Source organism: Erythrolamprus reginae, chromosome 1, assembly GCF_031021105.1.
Source record: "Erythrolamprus reginae isolate rEryReg1 chromosome 1, rEryReg1.hap1, whole genome shotgun sequence".
Classification (NCBI taxonomy): Eukaryota; Metazoa; Chordata; class Lepidosauria; order Squamata; family Dipsadidae; genus Erythrolamprus; species Erythrolamprus reginae.
This window is the reverse complement of record NC_091950.1, coordinates 13474453-13491694: the sequence shown is the minus strand read 5'-3', so window position 1 is coordinate 13491694 and position 17242 is coordinate 13474453. Positions and strand designations below refer to the sequence as shown.

The following is a 17242-nucleotide window of genomic DNA, read 5'->3' as shown; positions in this document are numbered from 1 at the left end:
AATGTCTATCTTCTGTCTATCTACAATCGCTCTCGCTCTCTCCCCTTCTCCCCGTGTATCTTTCATTTAATCCATTTTATGTCCATCTACAATCTCTTCCTCTCTCCCCCCCTCTCTCTTTCACAATCTATCTATCTTCTGTCTATCTACAATCTCTTTCTCTCTCTCTCTAGTTCTCTCTCCCTGCACAGAAAGGCTAATGTATTGCCCAGTGCCAATAGTTTAATCCTGACCAGCTCAAGGTTGACTCAGCCTTCCATCCTTCCAAGGTCAATAAAATGAGGACTCAGATTGTTGGGGGCAAGAGGCTGACTCTGTAAACCTCTTAGAGAGAGTTGTAAAGCCCTATAAAGCGGTATATAAATCTAAGCCAGGGGTAGGCAAAGTTGGCTCTTCTATGACTTGTGGACTTCAACTCCCAGAATTCCTGAGCCAATCATGCTAGCTCAGGAATTCTGGGAGTTGAAGTCCACATGTCATAGAAGAGCCAACTTTGCCTACCCCTGGTCTAAGCGTATTGCTATTCAATCTGTATAGTCTGGAGCAGTGTTTCCCAACCTTGGCAACTTGAAGATATTTGGACTTCAATTCCCAGAATTCCCCAGCCAGCAAATGCTGGCTGGGGAATTCTGGGAGTTGAAGTTCAGATATCTTCAAGTTGCCAAGGTTGGGAAACACTGATCTGGAGGACATTAATAATAATAATAATAATAATAATAATAATAATAATAATAATAATCGTAATATTATTATTATTATTATTATTATTATTATTATTATTATTATTAATTAGATTTGTATGCCGCCCCTCTCCGAGGACTCGGAGCGGCTCACAACAAGCAATACACCTACAAATTCAACAATCATACAATCCACACAAACCATACATAAATCATAACAGCTAGGCGTATGTCAAGGGAAAGGAGGGACATGATCGAAACATTTAAATATATTAAAGGGTTCAATAAGTTTCAGGAGGGAAGTGTTATTAATAGGAAAGTGAACACAAGAACAAGGGGACACAATCTGAAGTTAGTTGGGGGAAAGATCAGAAGCAACATGAGAAAATATTATTTGACTGAAAGAGTAGTAGATCCTTGGAACAAACTTCCAGCAAACGTGGTTGGTAAATCCACAGTAACTGAATTTAAACATGCCTGGGATAAACATATATCCATCCTAAGATAAAATACAGGAAATAATGTAAGGGCAGATTAGATGGACCAGGAGGTCTTTCTCTGCCGTCAATCTTCTATGTTTCTACATTTCTATGCTAAAAAAGGTAAATCATCTATCCGTTCAAGGAGGAGGGGTATCATGTGTAGACCCTGCCCATGAGTTACAACCACCCTTCCACTTACCAAATTCGGGTCTTTGCCTTTGAGGGGTGTGGGGCTGCAGCTGGATGCCAGCGAGACTGGACTGTTCGTAAAGCCCCTTTGGCTGGGCAGGAGTTGGGCAGCTGAGGGGCAAAGGGGGCTCCCGGGCTCCGAAGGAAGGTCCTGGAAGTGGGGGGAAATAAAAGGTTTCATGCCTTCAGTTTGGTCGAGACATTCGGCACAATAGGGACCCCCATAAAGATTTAAAAACAAAAAAGATTCGATTGAGCCATTAGGGGTCTGCAACCTTGGCAAACCTTAAGCCTGGAGGACTTCAACTCCCAGAATTCCCCAGCCAGCTTTGCTGGTTGGGGAATTCTGGGAATTGAAGTCCACAAGTCTTAAAATTGCCAACGTTGGAGATCATTGATACAGACAGAGATACTGAGAGATAGGTAAAATGATATACATGATATTACTAAGAGAGGAACATTAGGACAGGGGACAGGAGGCACTCTGGTGCACTTATGCACGCCCCTTACTGACCTCTTAGGAATCGGGAGAGGTCAACAGTGGAAAGTCTAAGGCTAAAGTTTTGGGGGTTAGGTGATGAGTCAGGTAGAGTCAACTACTCGGTTACTAAAGTTGTATTTCCTTTTTTTTTAATTAATATTTTTATTGATTTTTATAATGTAAAACACACACACAACATATAACATATAACATGTGCTCAGTGATCCCACCACCAGACAATCGATCGTACCCCACCACCAGTTGGGGGTATTTTTTGTATAAATCATTTAAACCCAAGAGTGAAATATTTCTTTACATATTATAGAGTGATTCCAACTTGTTTCTTATAGCCTGGTCTCGGATCCTACTCGCCATATATCGTCTTACCTTGTCCCATCGCTCCATCAGCTGTTGCAAATCAGTTTCATTAATCGAATTCATCTTTTAATCCATAAGCTCGAATTGAATGTGGTCCACCATATACCTATACCAATTTTGCATTGTCCATTTGTCGCGTCTTTCCACCCCAAGACTATTACTGAGCGCTTTCTATCGCTGCTTGTTTTATTTCTCTGTATTCTCCCATCTCACTACTCTTTACTAATACTGCCATTTCCTTAATAATCGTCCATCTTATATTTAATATCCTATTAATATCCTCTTGCACTTTTTGCCAAAAATTCTGCACCACTGGGCATTCCCAGAGCTTATGCATAAACACTCCTTTATCTTGGCACCCATGCCGACAGATACCTTTAATGTTCTGCTGAAAGTGTTCAAGTTGAACGGGTGTGTAATACCACTTATGTAATACAGTGTTCCCTCGATTTTCGCGGGTTCGAACTTCGCGAAAAGCCTATACTGTACCACGGTTTTTCAAAAATATTAATTAAAAAATACTTTGCAGTTTTTTTCCTCTATACAGTGATCCCTCGATTTTCGCGATCTTGTTCTTCACGAAACGCTATATCGCGATTTTTCCCACCCGATGACGTCACTCTCTTCCTTCCTTTCTCATCTTCCTTTCTCTCTATCTTTCTCTATCTTGCTTCTTCCTCTCTCACACTCTCTTCCTCCCTCTCTCATCTCTTTCTTTCCTTCTCTCTCTTTCTCTATCTCTCCCCCTCTTGCTGGCGGGCGGCGGGCGGCGGGCGGGCGGCGGGCGGGCGGGGCGAGCGGGGGCATCAGCGAGGTAGACCCAGGGAAGGTTCCTTCGGCCGCCCAGCAGCTGATCTGCTCGGCAGCGCAGCGAGGAGCCAAATCGGGGTTTCCCCTTTGCGTGGGCGGTGGGGAAACCCCGATCTTCGTCTGCTCGCTGCTGCTGCGCTGCCGAGCAGATCAGCTGCTGGGCGGCCGAAGGAACCTTCCCTGGGTCTTCCCCGCCGCCCACGCAAACTCCACCATCTGCGCATGCGCGGCCATGAAAAAAGGGCGCGCATGCACAGATGGTGTTTTTACTTCCGCAACCCTACATCGCGAAAAATCGATTATCGCGAGGGGTCTTGGAACGGAACCCTCGCGATAATCGAGGGATCACTGTACTACAGTTTTTCCTGCCCGATGACGTCATATGTCATCGCCAAACTTTCATCCACCTTTAATTAAATTTTTTTTTAATAAACTTTAATAGATAAACATGGTAATGATCTAAATGGTTGCTAGGGGAATGGGAAATTGTAATTTAGGGGTTTAAAGTGTTAAGGGAAGGCTTGTGACACTGTTCATAGCCAATAATAGTGTATTTACTTCCGCATCTCTACTTCGCGGAAATTCGATTTTCGCGGGCGGTCTCGGAACGCATCCCCCGCGAAAATCGAGGGAACACTCATTTCCCTAACTCTTGTATTCTTGATGATCAAGAATAAAAGTTGTATTTCCTGCAGCCAGCAGTTTACTTTAAGTTTGTATCTGTGGTGTCCTCGTGTGTTGTTGCGGTTGAAGCTGAAGTAGTCGTTGACAGGAAGGACGTTGTAGCAGATGATTTTATGGGCTATGCTTAGGTCCTGTTTAAGGCGACGTAGTTCTATGCATTCTAAACCTGGGATTGTAAGTCTAGTTGTGTAGGGTATTCTGTTGTGAGTGGAGGAGTGGAGGGCTCTTCTAGCAAAGTATCTTATCTAGGACAGTGTTTGCCAACCTTGGCCACTTGAAGATATCTGGACTTCAACTCCCAGAATTCCCCAGCCAGCGAATGCTGGCTGGGGAATTCTGGGAGTTGAAGTCCAGATATCTTCAAGTGGCCAAGGTTGGCAAACACTGATCTAGGATATGCAAAACCAAATCCAGCCTCTCCCCGAGTGGTACCCTGCCTAGGTGTCGGATTCTAATCTCTACAATTCCTGGGGATCTTCTGGAACTTCTGCAGAGTTGAATACGAACATCTGCCGATCTGCCCCCAACCATCGGAAGGTTGACTTCACTTCTGGGGAATGTGTGAAAGGCCCGAGCACGTTGGCGGCTTTTGTCTTTCTTCCTTGCCGTCAGTGTAAACAGAGAAAAAGGGAACTCAACCATGTGCCGTCTCTGCTGGTGCCAAGGAAAATAAAAGCCAAGAATGCTTTCAACTGGTGGGAGGGGAGGGGAAAAAGCCACATGAAGCAGAACAATTTTAGAAAGCAGGCGGGGCAGGAGGAGGCTCAAACCAGAGCAGCCTGAGAGATGGTGGAGTGGTGATGGGTGGTTATTTTCTTTTTTTAAGGTGCCCTGCCTGCAGGGAGATTTATTTGCCTTTTCTCCCTGCTGTTTCTCATTCAAATTTGGTGGAGGGAGGGAGAGAAGAAGGCAAGAGAGAAAGAGACAGGAAGAGAGGGAGGAAGGAAAGAAAGAAGGAAAGAAGGAAGGGGAAGAAAAGAAGGGGAAAGGGAAAGGGAGGGAGGGGAGGAGGGAGGGAAAGGATTGGAAGGGAGGAGGGGAAAGGAAAATGGGAAGGAAGAAGAGGAAAGAGGGAGGGAAAGAAAGGAATGAAAGAAAAGCAAAAGAGAGGGAGAGAAGAAAGTGTGAGAGAGAAACAGACAGAGAGGGAGGGAGGAAAGAAGGAAGGGGAAGAAAAGAAGGGGAAAGAGAAAGGGAGGGAGGAGGGAAGGGAAGGGAGGAAGGAAGGGAAAGGATTGGAAGGAGGGGAGGAAGGGAAGACAGGGAAGAAGGGGAAAGGAAAATGGGAAGGAAGAAGAGGAAAGAGGGAGGGAAAGAAAGGAATGAAAGAAAAGCAAAAGAGAGGGAGAGAAGAAAGTGTGAGAGAGAAACAGAAAGAGAGGGAGGGAGGAAAGAAGGAAGGGGAAGAAAAGAAGGGGAAAGAGAAAGGGAGGGAGGAGGGAAGGGAAGGGAGGAAGGAAGGGAAAGGATTGGGAGGAGGGGAGGAAGGGAAGACAGGGAAGAAGGGGAAAGGAAAATGGGAAGGAAGAAGAGGAAAGAGGGAGGGAAAGAAAGGAATGAAAGAAAAGCAAAAGAGAGGGAGAGAAGAAAGTGTGAGAGAGAAACAGACAGAAAGAGAGGGAGGGAAAAAAGGAAGGGGAAGAAAAGAAGGGAAAGGGGAGGGAGGAGGGGAGGGAGGAGGAAAGGAGAAAGAGAAAGTGGGAAAGGAAGGAAAAAAGGAAAGAATGGGACAGGAAAGGGTGAGGGAAGAAGAGGAGAGTGGAAGAAAGGAAGGAAAGCAAAGCAAAAGGGATGGAGAGAAGAAAGGGAGAGAAAAGGAGACAGAAAGAGAGGGTGGGAGGGAGACAAAAAGAAGGGGAAAGGGAAGGAGGAGGTGAGGAAGGAAGGAGGAAAAGGGGGAAAGGAAAAGGAGAAGGAAGAAGAGGGAATGGGAAGAAAGGAAGGAAAGAAAAGCAAAAGGGAGAGAGAGAAGAAAGCGAGAGAGAAAGATAGAAAAAGAAGGGGAAGAATAAAGGAAGGAAAGAAAGAAGGAAAGAAGGCGAAGAAAAGAAGGGGAAAGGGAAAGGGAAAGAAAAAGGAGAGGGAAGGAGGGTGGGAAGAAGGAAGGAAGGGGAAAGGGGGAAGGAAACAAAGAAAGAAGAAGGAAAAAGGAAAAGAGGAAGGAAGAGAAAAGGGGAAGAAAGAAAAGTAAAGTAAAAGGAAGGGAGAGAAGAAAGCGAGAGAGAGAAAGAGATAGAAAGAGGGGGAAGAGGAAAGGAAAGAAGGAAAGAAGGGGAAGAAAAGAAGGGGAAATGGAAAGAAAAGGGGAAGGGGGAAGAGGGGAGGAAGGAGGGGGAAGGAAATAAAGAAAGAAGGAAAGAAAGAAGGAAAGGGGAAAAGAGGAAGGAAGAAGAGGAAAGGGGAAGGAAGGAAAGAAAAGCAAAAGGAAGGGAGAGAAGAAAGCGTGCGAGAGAAAGAGACAGAAAGAGAGGGAGGGAAGAGGAAAGGAAGGAAGGAAAGAAGGAAAGAAGGGGAAGAAAAGAAGGGGAAAGAGGAGGGGCAAAGAGGAAAGGGGAAGGAAGGAAAGAAAAGCAAAAGGGAGGGAGAGAGGTGGGCGAGGGGTGGTGTGTGAAAAAAAACCCCTCATTTCCCACCACCTTCCTTTCTCCCGCTCTCTGCAGCCTCCCACTGTTCCGTGTAGCCCTGTGGAAAGACCCTGGCAGGGAATCCCTGGGGAAACGGGAACAGCTGCGGGGGGGGGGGGTTTGGGGGGGCTAGGTTGTCAGAGCGAAAGAAATCTCTCTTCACCCCCTCCCTCCACAACAACATCCAGTCAAGGAATTTGAGAGGGTTGAAAGGAATTCTGAAGTGCCCCCAAAATGAGGTGGAAAACCAGAAGCCTCTTTTGCAGGGGGAAAAAATCCTCTAAAAGAGAGAGAAGGATGGGAAAGGGAGAGAGAAAGAGAATGAAAGAAAAAGAGATAGAGATGGAGGGAGAGGAAGAGAACCAGATACAAAAGAGGGAGAGAAAGAGGGGGTGGGAGAAAGAGACAAAGAGGAAGAGGAAGAGAGGGATGGAAAGAGAAAGAGAGAGAGGGGAGGGAGAAGGAGAGAGAAAGAGAATGAAAGAAAAAGGAGAGAGAGGGGGAGGGAGAGGAAGCGAACAAGAGAAAAAAGAGGGAAAGAAAGAGGGGGTGGGAGAAAGAGACAAAAAGAGGGAGAGAAAGAGAGGGAGGGAAAGAGAAAGAGGGAAAGAGAAAGAGGGGAGGGAGAAGGAGAGAGAAAGAGAATGAAAGAAAAAGGAGAGGGGGGGAGGGAGAGGAAGAGAATGAGAGAAAAAAGAGGGAGGGAGAGAAAGAGGGGTGGGAGAAAGAGAGACAAAAAGAGAAAAAGGGAAAGAAAGATAGAGGGGGCAGGGAGAGAAAGAGAATGAAAGAAAAAGAGGGAGAGAGGGAGGGAGAGAACGAGAGAAAAAAGAGGGAGAGGGCAAGAAAGAGAGGGTGGCAAAAAGAGAATGAGACAAAAAGAGAGAGAAAGGGTGAGAGAGAGAGGGAGAGGGAGATAGAAAGAGAGCGAAAGAAAAACAGTGAGAGAAAAAGAGAGGGAGAGAGAAAGAATGAGAGAAAAGAGAGAGGGAGATAAAAAGAATGAGAGAGAGAAAGAAAGACAGGGAGAGACGGAGAGAGCAGGACAGAGAAAAAAGTGTGTGAGAGAGAAAGAGAAAGACAGAGTGAAAGAAAGGGAGAAAATGAGAGAGAGAAAGAGAGAGAGATTTGGGCATTGAGATGAAGGGAATCCTCAACTTACAACCACAACTGAGCCCAAAATATATTTTTGCTAAGCAAAACATTCATTAAGTGAGTTTTGACGCACGTTACGACTTTTCTCGCCAATTGTGTTAAGTGTGTGATCCCTGCAGTTCTTAGATTGGTAATACCATCATTAAGTGAATCTAGGCTTCCTCATTGTCTTTGCTTGGCCAGGAAAACGGGGGGGGGGGGTGTCACATGACCCCAGGACACTGCAACCGACATAAATATGAACCAGCTGACAGGCGCCCAGATGTAAATCACATGACAACAACCCACCCCCCACCCCCGTGGTTGCCACAACAGCCAAAAAATGGATATAAATCACTTTTTTGCAACGGTCACTAAGCGAACTGTTGTAAATCGAAAGGCTACCTATGCTTTATATGCCCCTCTCTAATTATGACAGAAGGCCCTTTAATTCCAATTTAAGAAACATAGAAACATAGAAGATGGACGGCAGAAAAAGACCTCCTGGTCCATCAGGTCTGCCCTTATACTATTACCTGTATTTTACCTTAGGATGGATCTATGTTTATCCCAGGCTTGGGATAAACATAGATCCATCTATGTTTATTCCAGGGGAAAAGCCTTCTCTAAACATAGATCCATCTATGTTTATCCCAGAGGAAGAGCCTTCTCTGTGGCGGCCCCGGCCCTCTGGAATCAACTCCCCCTGGAGATCAGAACTTCTCCCACCCTCCTTGTCTTTCGTAAATTACTCAAGACCCACCTATATCGCCAGGCATGGGGGAACTGAGACACCTCCCTAGGCTTTTATATTTTATGATTGGTATGTATGCGTTGTTTGGTTTTAAATGATGGGGTTTTATATGTGTTTCTTTTTAATATTAGATTTGTTCTTTGACACTGTTTTTACTATTGTTGTGAGCCGCCCCGAGTCTTCGGAGAGGGGCGACATACAAATCTAATAAATAATTAATAATAATAATAATAAATTCAGTTCCTGTGGATTTATCAACCACGCCTGCTGGAAGTTTGTTCCACGCATCTACCACTCTTTCAGTAAAATAATGTTTTCTCACGTTGCTTCTGATCTTTCCCCCAACTAACCTCAGACTGTGCCCCCTTGTTCTTGTGTTCCACCTTCTTATTCAAAAGACTCCCCCCTCCTGAACCTTATTGAACCCTTTAACATATTTAAAACATATTAACGTATTTCTTAAACACACCTGCATTCCTCCCAGCCTGTTTTTCCCGTTTTCCAGGAGATATTAATTAAACCCGTCCTGGGATTCCACAAGCCATCCACCCACAAGCAACACATTTTATTTTCCACCCCGGGCACTTAAGAAAACCTCCAGCAAGACATTTCTGGTGTCAGCTGCCTCTCTCTCTTCCCAGCCAACCCGAGATTTCTGCTTTAGTGCCGATATTATGGTTTCCTTCCTCTTGGTTTCAATCATTCCGGATTCTCTCGGGAGCCGCGAACGGGCTTTGGACACACTTCTGCGGAATGCAAAACCCACATTACTTTCCTATCCTTTTTTTTCCCCTGCAGAAATTCCAAATTCCAAACCGTTTCCGTGCCGTTACTCCCGAGAGAGAATCCGGAGTCCAACCTATCGCTGCTGGGTTTTCCTCACCTTTTCAGAAGAAAAAGGATTGTGGTGACCAATGGTTATCCACTAGCTATGTTCCCACAGGTGCATTTAACCACGTTAGATTCAAGAGCTGGGAACTGCATGATCCGTTAGTTGCTTTGAATGCAGATTGAGGTCTGGCTTTTTGGTGGCTTGGCTGGATCTGGTTAAAACCTGGTTTTTTGAGGGGCTGGTTCATGAATTGTGTATATCCGGAAAAGAGGTTAACCCCAATGCCAACTGAATCATGGATAGAAAGAAACCTCAGATAAAATCTAGTGTAATATTAGAAAGATGGAAACATAGAAGGTTGACGGCCGAAAAAGACCTCATGGTCCATCTAATCTGTCCTTATATTATTTCCTGTATTTTATCTTCGGATGGATATATGTTTATCCCAGGCATGTTTAAATTCAGTTACTGAGGATTTAACAACCACGTCTGCTGGAAGTTTGTTCCAAGCATCTACTACTCTTTCAGTAAAATATTTTCTCATGTTGCTTCTGATCTTTCCCTTAACTAATCTCAGATTGTGCCCCCTTGTTCTTGGGTTCACTTTCCTATTAAAAACACTTCCCTCCTGTACCTTATTTAACCCTTTAATGTATTTAAATGTTTCAATCATGTCCCCCCTTTCCCTTCTGTCCTCCAGACTCTACAGATGGAGTTCATGAAGTCTTTCCTGATACGTTTTATGCTTAAGACCTTCCACCATTCTTGTAGCCCGTCTTTGGACCCGTTCAATTTTGTCAATATCTTTTTGTAGGTGAGGCCTCCAGAACTGAACACAGTATTCCAAATGTGGTCTCACCAACGCTCTGTACAGCAGGATCACAAAATTTATTTATTTCATTCCTATACTGCCCTTCTCTGCAGACTCAACATTGCTTGCTTGCTTAGTGTAAAATTCAATCAAACTGTTATGTATTGAATATATATAGTTATGTTCAGCCCAGCTAAAGTGAAGCTAACCTTTAGATGACCCTAACTGTTAACTCCAACTGTTTTGGCGGGAAACATAGAACATTCATATTTTGGTGGGCTTTTTCCAGGATTATGATTGGTTAAGGGCCTGTGGGCCGTAAGTATAAATTACAGGAATTTACCTCAGTTCCAGTTTTCAGTCAATAAATGCTGCTGTAGCTATGCTGGTCTGTTCTTGCCTATTGTAGCCCTTTACATCAGGGGTAGGCAAAGTTGGCTCTTCTATGACATGAGGACTTCAATTCCCAGAATGCCTGAGCTAGCATGGTTGGCCCAGGAATTCTGGGAGTTGAAGTCCACAAGAGCCAACTTTGCCTACCCTTGCACTACACAATACAATCAATCAGAATAGAGCTTGAAGGGACCTTGGAGGTCTTCTAGTCCAACCTTTTGCTCAAGCAGAAGCCCCTATTATTATTATTATTATTGTTGTTGTTGTTGTTATTTTATTATTATTATTATTATTATTAATAATAATAATAATAATAATAATAATAATAATAATTTATTAGATTTGCATGCCACCCCTCTCCGTGGATTCGGAGCTGCAGGACTTACAATAGTGTAACTAGTGGACTATTACAGTAATGGTGAACCTATGGCACGCAGGCGCGGGGTTGACACTACTGGTGCGCTGTGCGTGCAGCTTCACATCACCAGTGTTCATGCGCATCCCAGCGAGAGTTTGCTTCTGCGCATGCACAGGAAACAAAATCTCACGAGGCAATGCATACTCATGTGAGATTTGAATGGGGTTTTTTGCTTCTGCGCGTGCTCAGAAAAATCTCGCTGGGATGCACACATGCGCACAGCGGAGATGCGAAACTGCGGGCACAGCTCAACTGTTACTACTGGTGCAGCGTCCTCAACCCTACCGGTAGGAGCCCGCTATTGATGGCACTGATAGCTGCCTGCCGCAAGCCATTGCCCTAGCTTAGCTCCAGTGCGCATGTGCTTGCCCGCCAGCTGATTTTCAGCTCACACGAAGGCTTTGGGAGGATGTTTTCGACTTCTGGGGGGGCTCGGAGGGGTGGGGGGAGCATTTTTACTCTCCCCAGGCTCTAGGGAAGCGGAGGCCAAAAACCAGGCCTACTGCGCCCACTATGTCAGGAAATGGGCTATTTTCGGCCTCCGGGAGGGAGCAAAGCCGTTTTTGCCCTCCTCAGAGATTGAATTATGGGTGTGGACACTCGCGCGCATGTGCTTTTGGCACCTGAGGGGGGGGGGAAAGGTTCACCGTCACTGCCCTATTACAATTTGAGACAAACGGCTGTCCAATCTCTTCTCGAAAACCTCCGGTGATGAAGCACCCACAACTTCTGAAAGGCAAGCTGTTCCACTGGTTTAATTGTTTGCAATTATCCAGTGGAATTAATGTCTTAATTAAGGTAATTAATTAGCTAGCAATCAACAATTGTTAATTGTAGCTTCCACTACGGATAGTCCTCAACTCACGGCAATTGGGACCGGAATTTGCCTTTTTAAATAAGGTGTTTGGTAAGGGAGTCGCGCCTGATTTTCATCATCATTTTTGCCAGGGTCGTTAAGCGAGCTGCTGCAGTGGGTTAAGTGGATCACGTGGCCGTTAAGTGAATCCGGCTTCCGCCCATTGACTTTCCTCGTCAGAAACTGGCTTGGGAAGGTCGCAAACGGCGATCACCTGACCCTGGGGGATACGGCAACGATTAAACATCATTGGGCTCCAGCTACCCGCCCTGGATGACATCTTCACATCTCGCTGTTCTAGGAAGGTGCTTACTATTCTCAAAGACTCTTCTCATCCTGCTTACAATCTCTTTGAATTGTTGCCTTCTGGCAGAAGATATAGAACAACTAGAACTTGGACCACACGTTTCCTGAATAGTTTTTATCCCAGAGCTATACTCGCACTTAACAACGAACTAAAGGGTCACCATCAGTGAACTGTTGGACAATATTACTCGGTTTGTCATGTAGATGGTTGAGAGGTTCAGCGTGGGGAATTTGTAGTGGGTGGGACATTTATTCTATTTTTTATTCTATTTTTAAATTTACCTATTCTGATTTTATGTATGGTGGGACTGGTCTCTGGGTGTCACACGACTTTCGTTGCCAATGACAATTTGTTGTTTTTGACAATGACAATAAATTTATTATTATTATTATTATTATTATTATTATTATTATTATTATTATTAAGCGCTAGGACTCATGGTTACGCCGCCTTAGCCAGTGCTGTTGCAATTTCAAATGGCCACTAAAGTAGAATGCTTGGTTGCATAGCTAGAGGTATAAGGAGCAGGAAGAGGGAGATTATGATCCTGCTGTATAGAGCGCTGGTGAGACCACATTTGGAATAATACTGTGTCCAGTTCTGGAGATCTCATCTACAAAAGGATATTGACAAAACTGAACATGCCCAAAAATCTAGCCCAACCCAGTGTCCAAGCAGGAGGTCCTACACTAGTGATGGTGAACCTATGGCACATGGAGCCATATCTACTGGCACACGAGCTGTTTACTCTAGCTCAGCTCCAATGTGCATGTGTGTGCCGGTCAGCTGATTTTTGGCTCAGAGGCTTTGGGAGGGCGTTTTTGGCTTCCAGAGAGGCTCTGGCAGGATGGGGGAGAGTGTTTTTACCCTCCCCTGGCTCCAGGAAAACCGTTGCAGCCTAGGGAGGGCAAAACATGAGCCTAGTGGGCCTAGTAGAAGTTGGGAAACAGGCTATTTCCAGCATCAAGAGGGCCTCCAGGGGGTGGAGAAAGCTGTTTTTGCCCTCCCCAGGTATTGAGTTATGTGTGTGGTCACTCACGCATGTGTGATAGCACGCGCCCACTCTCTTTCAGCCCGCAAGGAAAAAAAGGTTCGCCATTACTGCCCTATGCCATTTCTGATGGATGGCCCTCCAAGTCATGTCTTGAAAGCCTCCAGTGATAAAGCTCCACAACCTCTGAAGGCAACATCTGTTCCATGGGTTGATAGAAACATAGAAACATAGAAGACTGACGGCAGAAAAAGACCTCATGGTCCATCTGGTCTGCCCTTATGCTATTTCCTGTATTTTATCTTCGGATGGATCTATGTTTATCCCGGGCGTGTTTAAATTCAGTTCCTGTGGATTTACCAACCACATCTGCTGGAAGTTTGTTCCAAGGATCTACTACTCTTTCAGTCAAATAATATTTTCTCACGTTGCTTCTGATCTTTCCCCCAAGTAACTTCAGATTGTGCCCCCTTGTTCTTGTGTTCACTTTCTTATTAAAAACACTTCCCTCCTGGACCTTATTTAACCCTTTAACATATTTAAATGTTTCGATCATGTCCCCCCTTTCCCTTCTGTCCTCCAGACTATACAGATGGAGTTCATGAAGTCTTTCCTGATACGTTTTATGCTTAAGACCTTCCACCATTCTTGTAGCCCGTCTTTGGACCCATTCAATTTTGTCAGTATCTTTTTGCTGATGATTTGTTCTCACTATCCGAAAATTCATCCTGACTTCTAGGTTGAATTTCTCTCCTTGATCAGTTTCCATTATTCCTTGTCTGGCCTTCAGGTGCCTTGGGAAAAATAGCTTGACTCCCTCCTATTTGAAAATTTATCTTGGTCGGTAAGCCACTGCCACCCAGTCACATGACCTTTAAGCCACCCGCCGGTCACATGATTGCAAAACCACTCCCACATCATATGGCTGGCAAACCACTCCTACCCAGACACATGACCGTCAAGCCACACCCACAAAATAAACCACGCCCACAGTGTGGCAGTAAAAAAATTTGGCAGCCCATCACTGCCGCTTAGAGAGGGCTATAAAAGCAGTATATAAGTCTAAACGTTATTGCTAGTGCGGCAAATTTTCCCATGAACTTTTAAAATCACAGCTGCCTGAACTGCATACAATCCTCCCAGTTTGCACAACACATATAAAACAGATTGTGTAAATCAAACAAATATATAAATGTGTGTGCGCGCGTGTCTCACATGTTTTTGCTGAATTTGAAAATTAAGGGAGACTGGGATAGATCTATTTTGGCCTTGTTCTGGCCTCATCAGCTAGCAATACCCTCACCGGGTATGTATATATGTATATACAGTGGTATATATATATAGTGGTACCTCTACCTAAGAACGCCTCTACTTACAAACTTTTCTAGATAAGAACCGGGTGCTCAAGATTTTTTTGCTTCTTCTTAAGAACCATTTTCCACTTACAAACCTGAGCCTCCGAAACTGTAACCGGAAAAGGCAGTGGGAAGCCTCCGTGGGCCTCTCTAGGAGTCTCCTGGGAGGAAACAGGGCTGGAAAAGGCGGGGAGAAGCCTCTGTGGGGCCTCTATAGGAATCTCCTGGGAGGAAACAGGGCCGGAAAAGGCGGGGAGAAGCCTCTGTGGGGCCTCTCTAGGAATCTCCTGGGACGAAACAAGGTCGGAAAAGGCGGGGAGAAGCCTCCGTGGGGCTTCTCTAGGAATCTGCTGGGAGGAAACAGGGCTGAACAAGGCGGGGAGAAGCCTCTGTGGGGCCTTTTTAGGAATCTCCTGGGAGGAAACAGGGCCGGAATAGGTGGGGAGAAGCCTCTGTGGGGCCTCTCTAGGAATCTCCTGGGAGGAAACAGGGCCTCCATCCTCCCTGTGGTTTCCCCAAGCGCACACATTATTTGCTTTTACATTGATTTCTATGGGAAAAATTGCTCCTTCTTACAAACTTTTCTACTTAAGACCCTGGTCATGGAATGAATTAAGTTGGTAAGTAGAGGCACCACTGTATATATAACTCAAAGGAAGAGAGTGACCGTGAGGAAGGGAGAGGAGGATTTTAAAAAAAGGAGAATGTGAAGATCGAGGTGCTGGGTTTTTTGCCCCCCCCCCCCCCACGTCCTATTTTCAGGCAGAGTTTTCAAACCAAAATTTTAATGTTTATTTCGCGACGCGTTTCAGTTCCATCCTTGGGTTTAGGTCAGGTGTGTGTGGCTTGGTTGGACCCCCAAACCGGGCAGATTCCAGATGTTGCACAAAGTGGGTATTTTGTGGGGCACCGGCTGGCAGCAAGGAAGGAAAATCCAGATGAAAACATGCTCATTTGCGTTTCTTCCCCAAGCGAGGTGGGAGGAATGCAAAGGCTTTCTTCTGCGGGGATATAAAGAGGGGGGGGAAATGCACCGAGGGAGCCATAGGGCCGAGCGAGGTCAGAGACCCACGGCTTTTCATCTTGCCACAAGTCAGAAGGAAGCGGCTGGCCTGACCCCCGGAATGAGCCCGGAGTGTAATTAAGACGTTTTTAAAAAGGGGAAAGTGCAACAGCGGCCTGGATGGATGGAGAAACCGCCAGGAATCCAGCAGCTTTGAAGCTCCTGCATAATTGAGCGCGAAAACCTCCCGAGAGCTGCTCCTGCCTGCAGCACCATCCGAAGCTTCCCACGGAATGGGATTTATTTATATATTTAATTATATTTCTGTGCCGCCCGACTCCCTAGGGGACTCAGGGCAGAATTGTTGCCACCCCACGTACCTCGTCCACAACCAGGTTGCAATCGCTCTTCTCCGCCTCGCTTTCCTGCAAGACAGCGGGGGGGAGGGGGGGAAATGGGGAAGGAAGGAAGGAAAATGAAAAGGAAAGAGAGGGAGGGAGGAAGGAAGGAAAGAAGAGAAGAAGGAAGGATGGAGAAAGAAGGGAGGGAAGGAAGGAAGGAAAGAAGAGAAGGGAGAAGAAGGAAGGAAGGAAGGAAGGAAAAGGAAAGAGGGGAGGGAGGGAGGAGGAAAGAAGAGAAGAAGGAAGGAGGGAGGGAGGAAAAGAGAGAAGGAAGAAAAGAAGAGGAGGAGGAAAAGGAAGGATGGAGAAGGGAGGGAGGGAAGGAAGGAAGGAAAAGGAAGAGGGAGGCAGGAAGGAAAGAAGAGAAGGAAGAATGGAGAAAGAAGGGGGGAGGAAGGGAAGCAAGGAATGAAGAGAAGAAGGAAGGATGGACGGAGAAAGAAGGGAGGGAAGCAAGGAAGGAAAGAAGAGAAGAGAAGAGAAGGGAGAAGAAGGAAGGAAAAGGAAAGAGGGGGAGGGAGGAGGAAAGAAGAGAAGGGAGAAGAAGGAGGGAGGGAGGAAAGGAGAGAAGGAAGAAAAGAAGAGGAGGAGGAAAAGGATGGATGGAGAAGGGAGGGAGGGAAGGAAGGAAGGAAAAGGGAGGGAGGAGGGAGAGAAGGAAGGAGAAAGGAGGGAGGAGGAAAAAAGGAAGGATGTAGGGAAGGAAGTAAAAGGAAGAGGGGAAGGGAGGGAGAGAGGGAAGAAGGAAGGAAAGAAGGGGAGAAGAAGGAAGGAGGGAGAAAGGAGGGAGGGAGGAAAGGAAGGAAAGAAAGAAGGGAAGCGAGACGGAGGGAGGAAGGGAGGGCGGGAGGGGGAGGAAGGAGTGAAAGAGGGAGAGAATGGGAAGGAAGGATGGAAGGAAATAAATTAGTTTCCAATTCCACTAAAAGTACAGAAGTACAGTTTGAGCTCCAGACCTAAATATTAAAAAAACCTGAAAATCCCTGGATCATGTCACCATCATTTGCAACCTTCTCAGCCACCCAGCAAGACTGACTTAAACAAAAGTTTTGCTTAGCAACAGAAACTTTTGGGCCTAACTGCGGTCATAAGTTGAGAATTACTTGTTATTTAAATTGTCCCCTAGGGAATGGCTTTTCATTTCTCAAAGGGAAGCGCTATTACCCCATTTGCGATCATTTAACCAGGTTTGGGAAGGTTTTGCTATAACTGCTGGGCCATGCTATCCTTAGCTATTTAGGGCTGCTAGAGCCAGACGCTCGCTTCCGTCTGGACAAAATTCCTGCAAAATGGAGAAGAAAAAACACTCAACGCCCACATAACGTCCTACCTCTTCTTTGTCCTGCAGTTTGGCCTTTGCCCCACCATCTTCACGCCGTTCTTCACCTTGGGTGCTCCCTGAAGACACGGAATTGCTCTGTAGATTCCAGAGAAAGTGGCAAATTAATGAACAGATGGAAGCCGTTGGGGAAACAGAGGTCTGTTTCTGGTGCTTCAAATCAGGGCTCTCGACCTTGGCAACTTTGAAAACTTGTGGACTTCAATTCTCAGAATTCTCCTCAGTGTGGCTGGCTGAGGAATTCTGGGAGTTGAAGTCCACAAGTCTTAAAGTGGCTCAGTTTGAAGGCCTCTGAGGTAAATGATAGGCCAGGATCATGG

The 17242-nt window shown here is 45.7% G+C and overlaps 1 protein-coding gene across 1 annotated transcript in view; it reads right to left on the bottom strand.

The window, feature by feature from the left end:
• The window catches only part of LOC139158455 (transducin-like enhancer protein 2), a 78581-nt gene that overhangs the window by 20544 nt on the left and 40795 nt on the right, over nucleotides 1–17242 (bottom strand). The window contains exons 9-11 of the mRNA XM_070735798.1: nucleotides 16914–17000; nucleotides 15563–15607; nucleotides 1362–1502 (exon numbers count right to left, since the gene is read on the bottom strand). Of these exons, the coding sequence (XP_070591899.1) occupies nucleotides 1362–1502; nucleotides 15563–15607; nucleotides 16914–17000 (273 nt within the window). The remainder of the gene's footprint in view (nucleotides 1–1361; nucleotides 1503–15562; nucleotides 15608–16913; nucleotides 17001–17242) is intronic.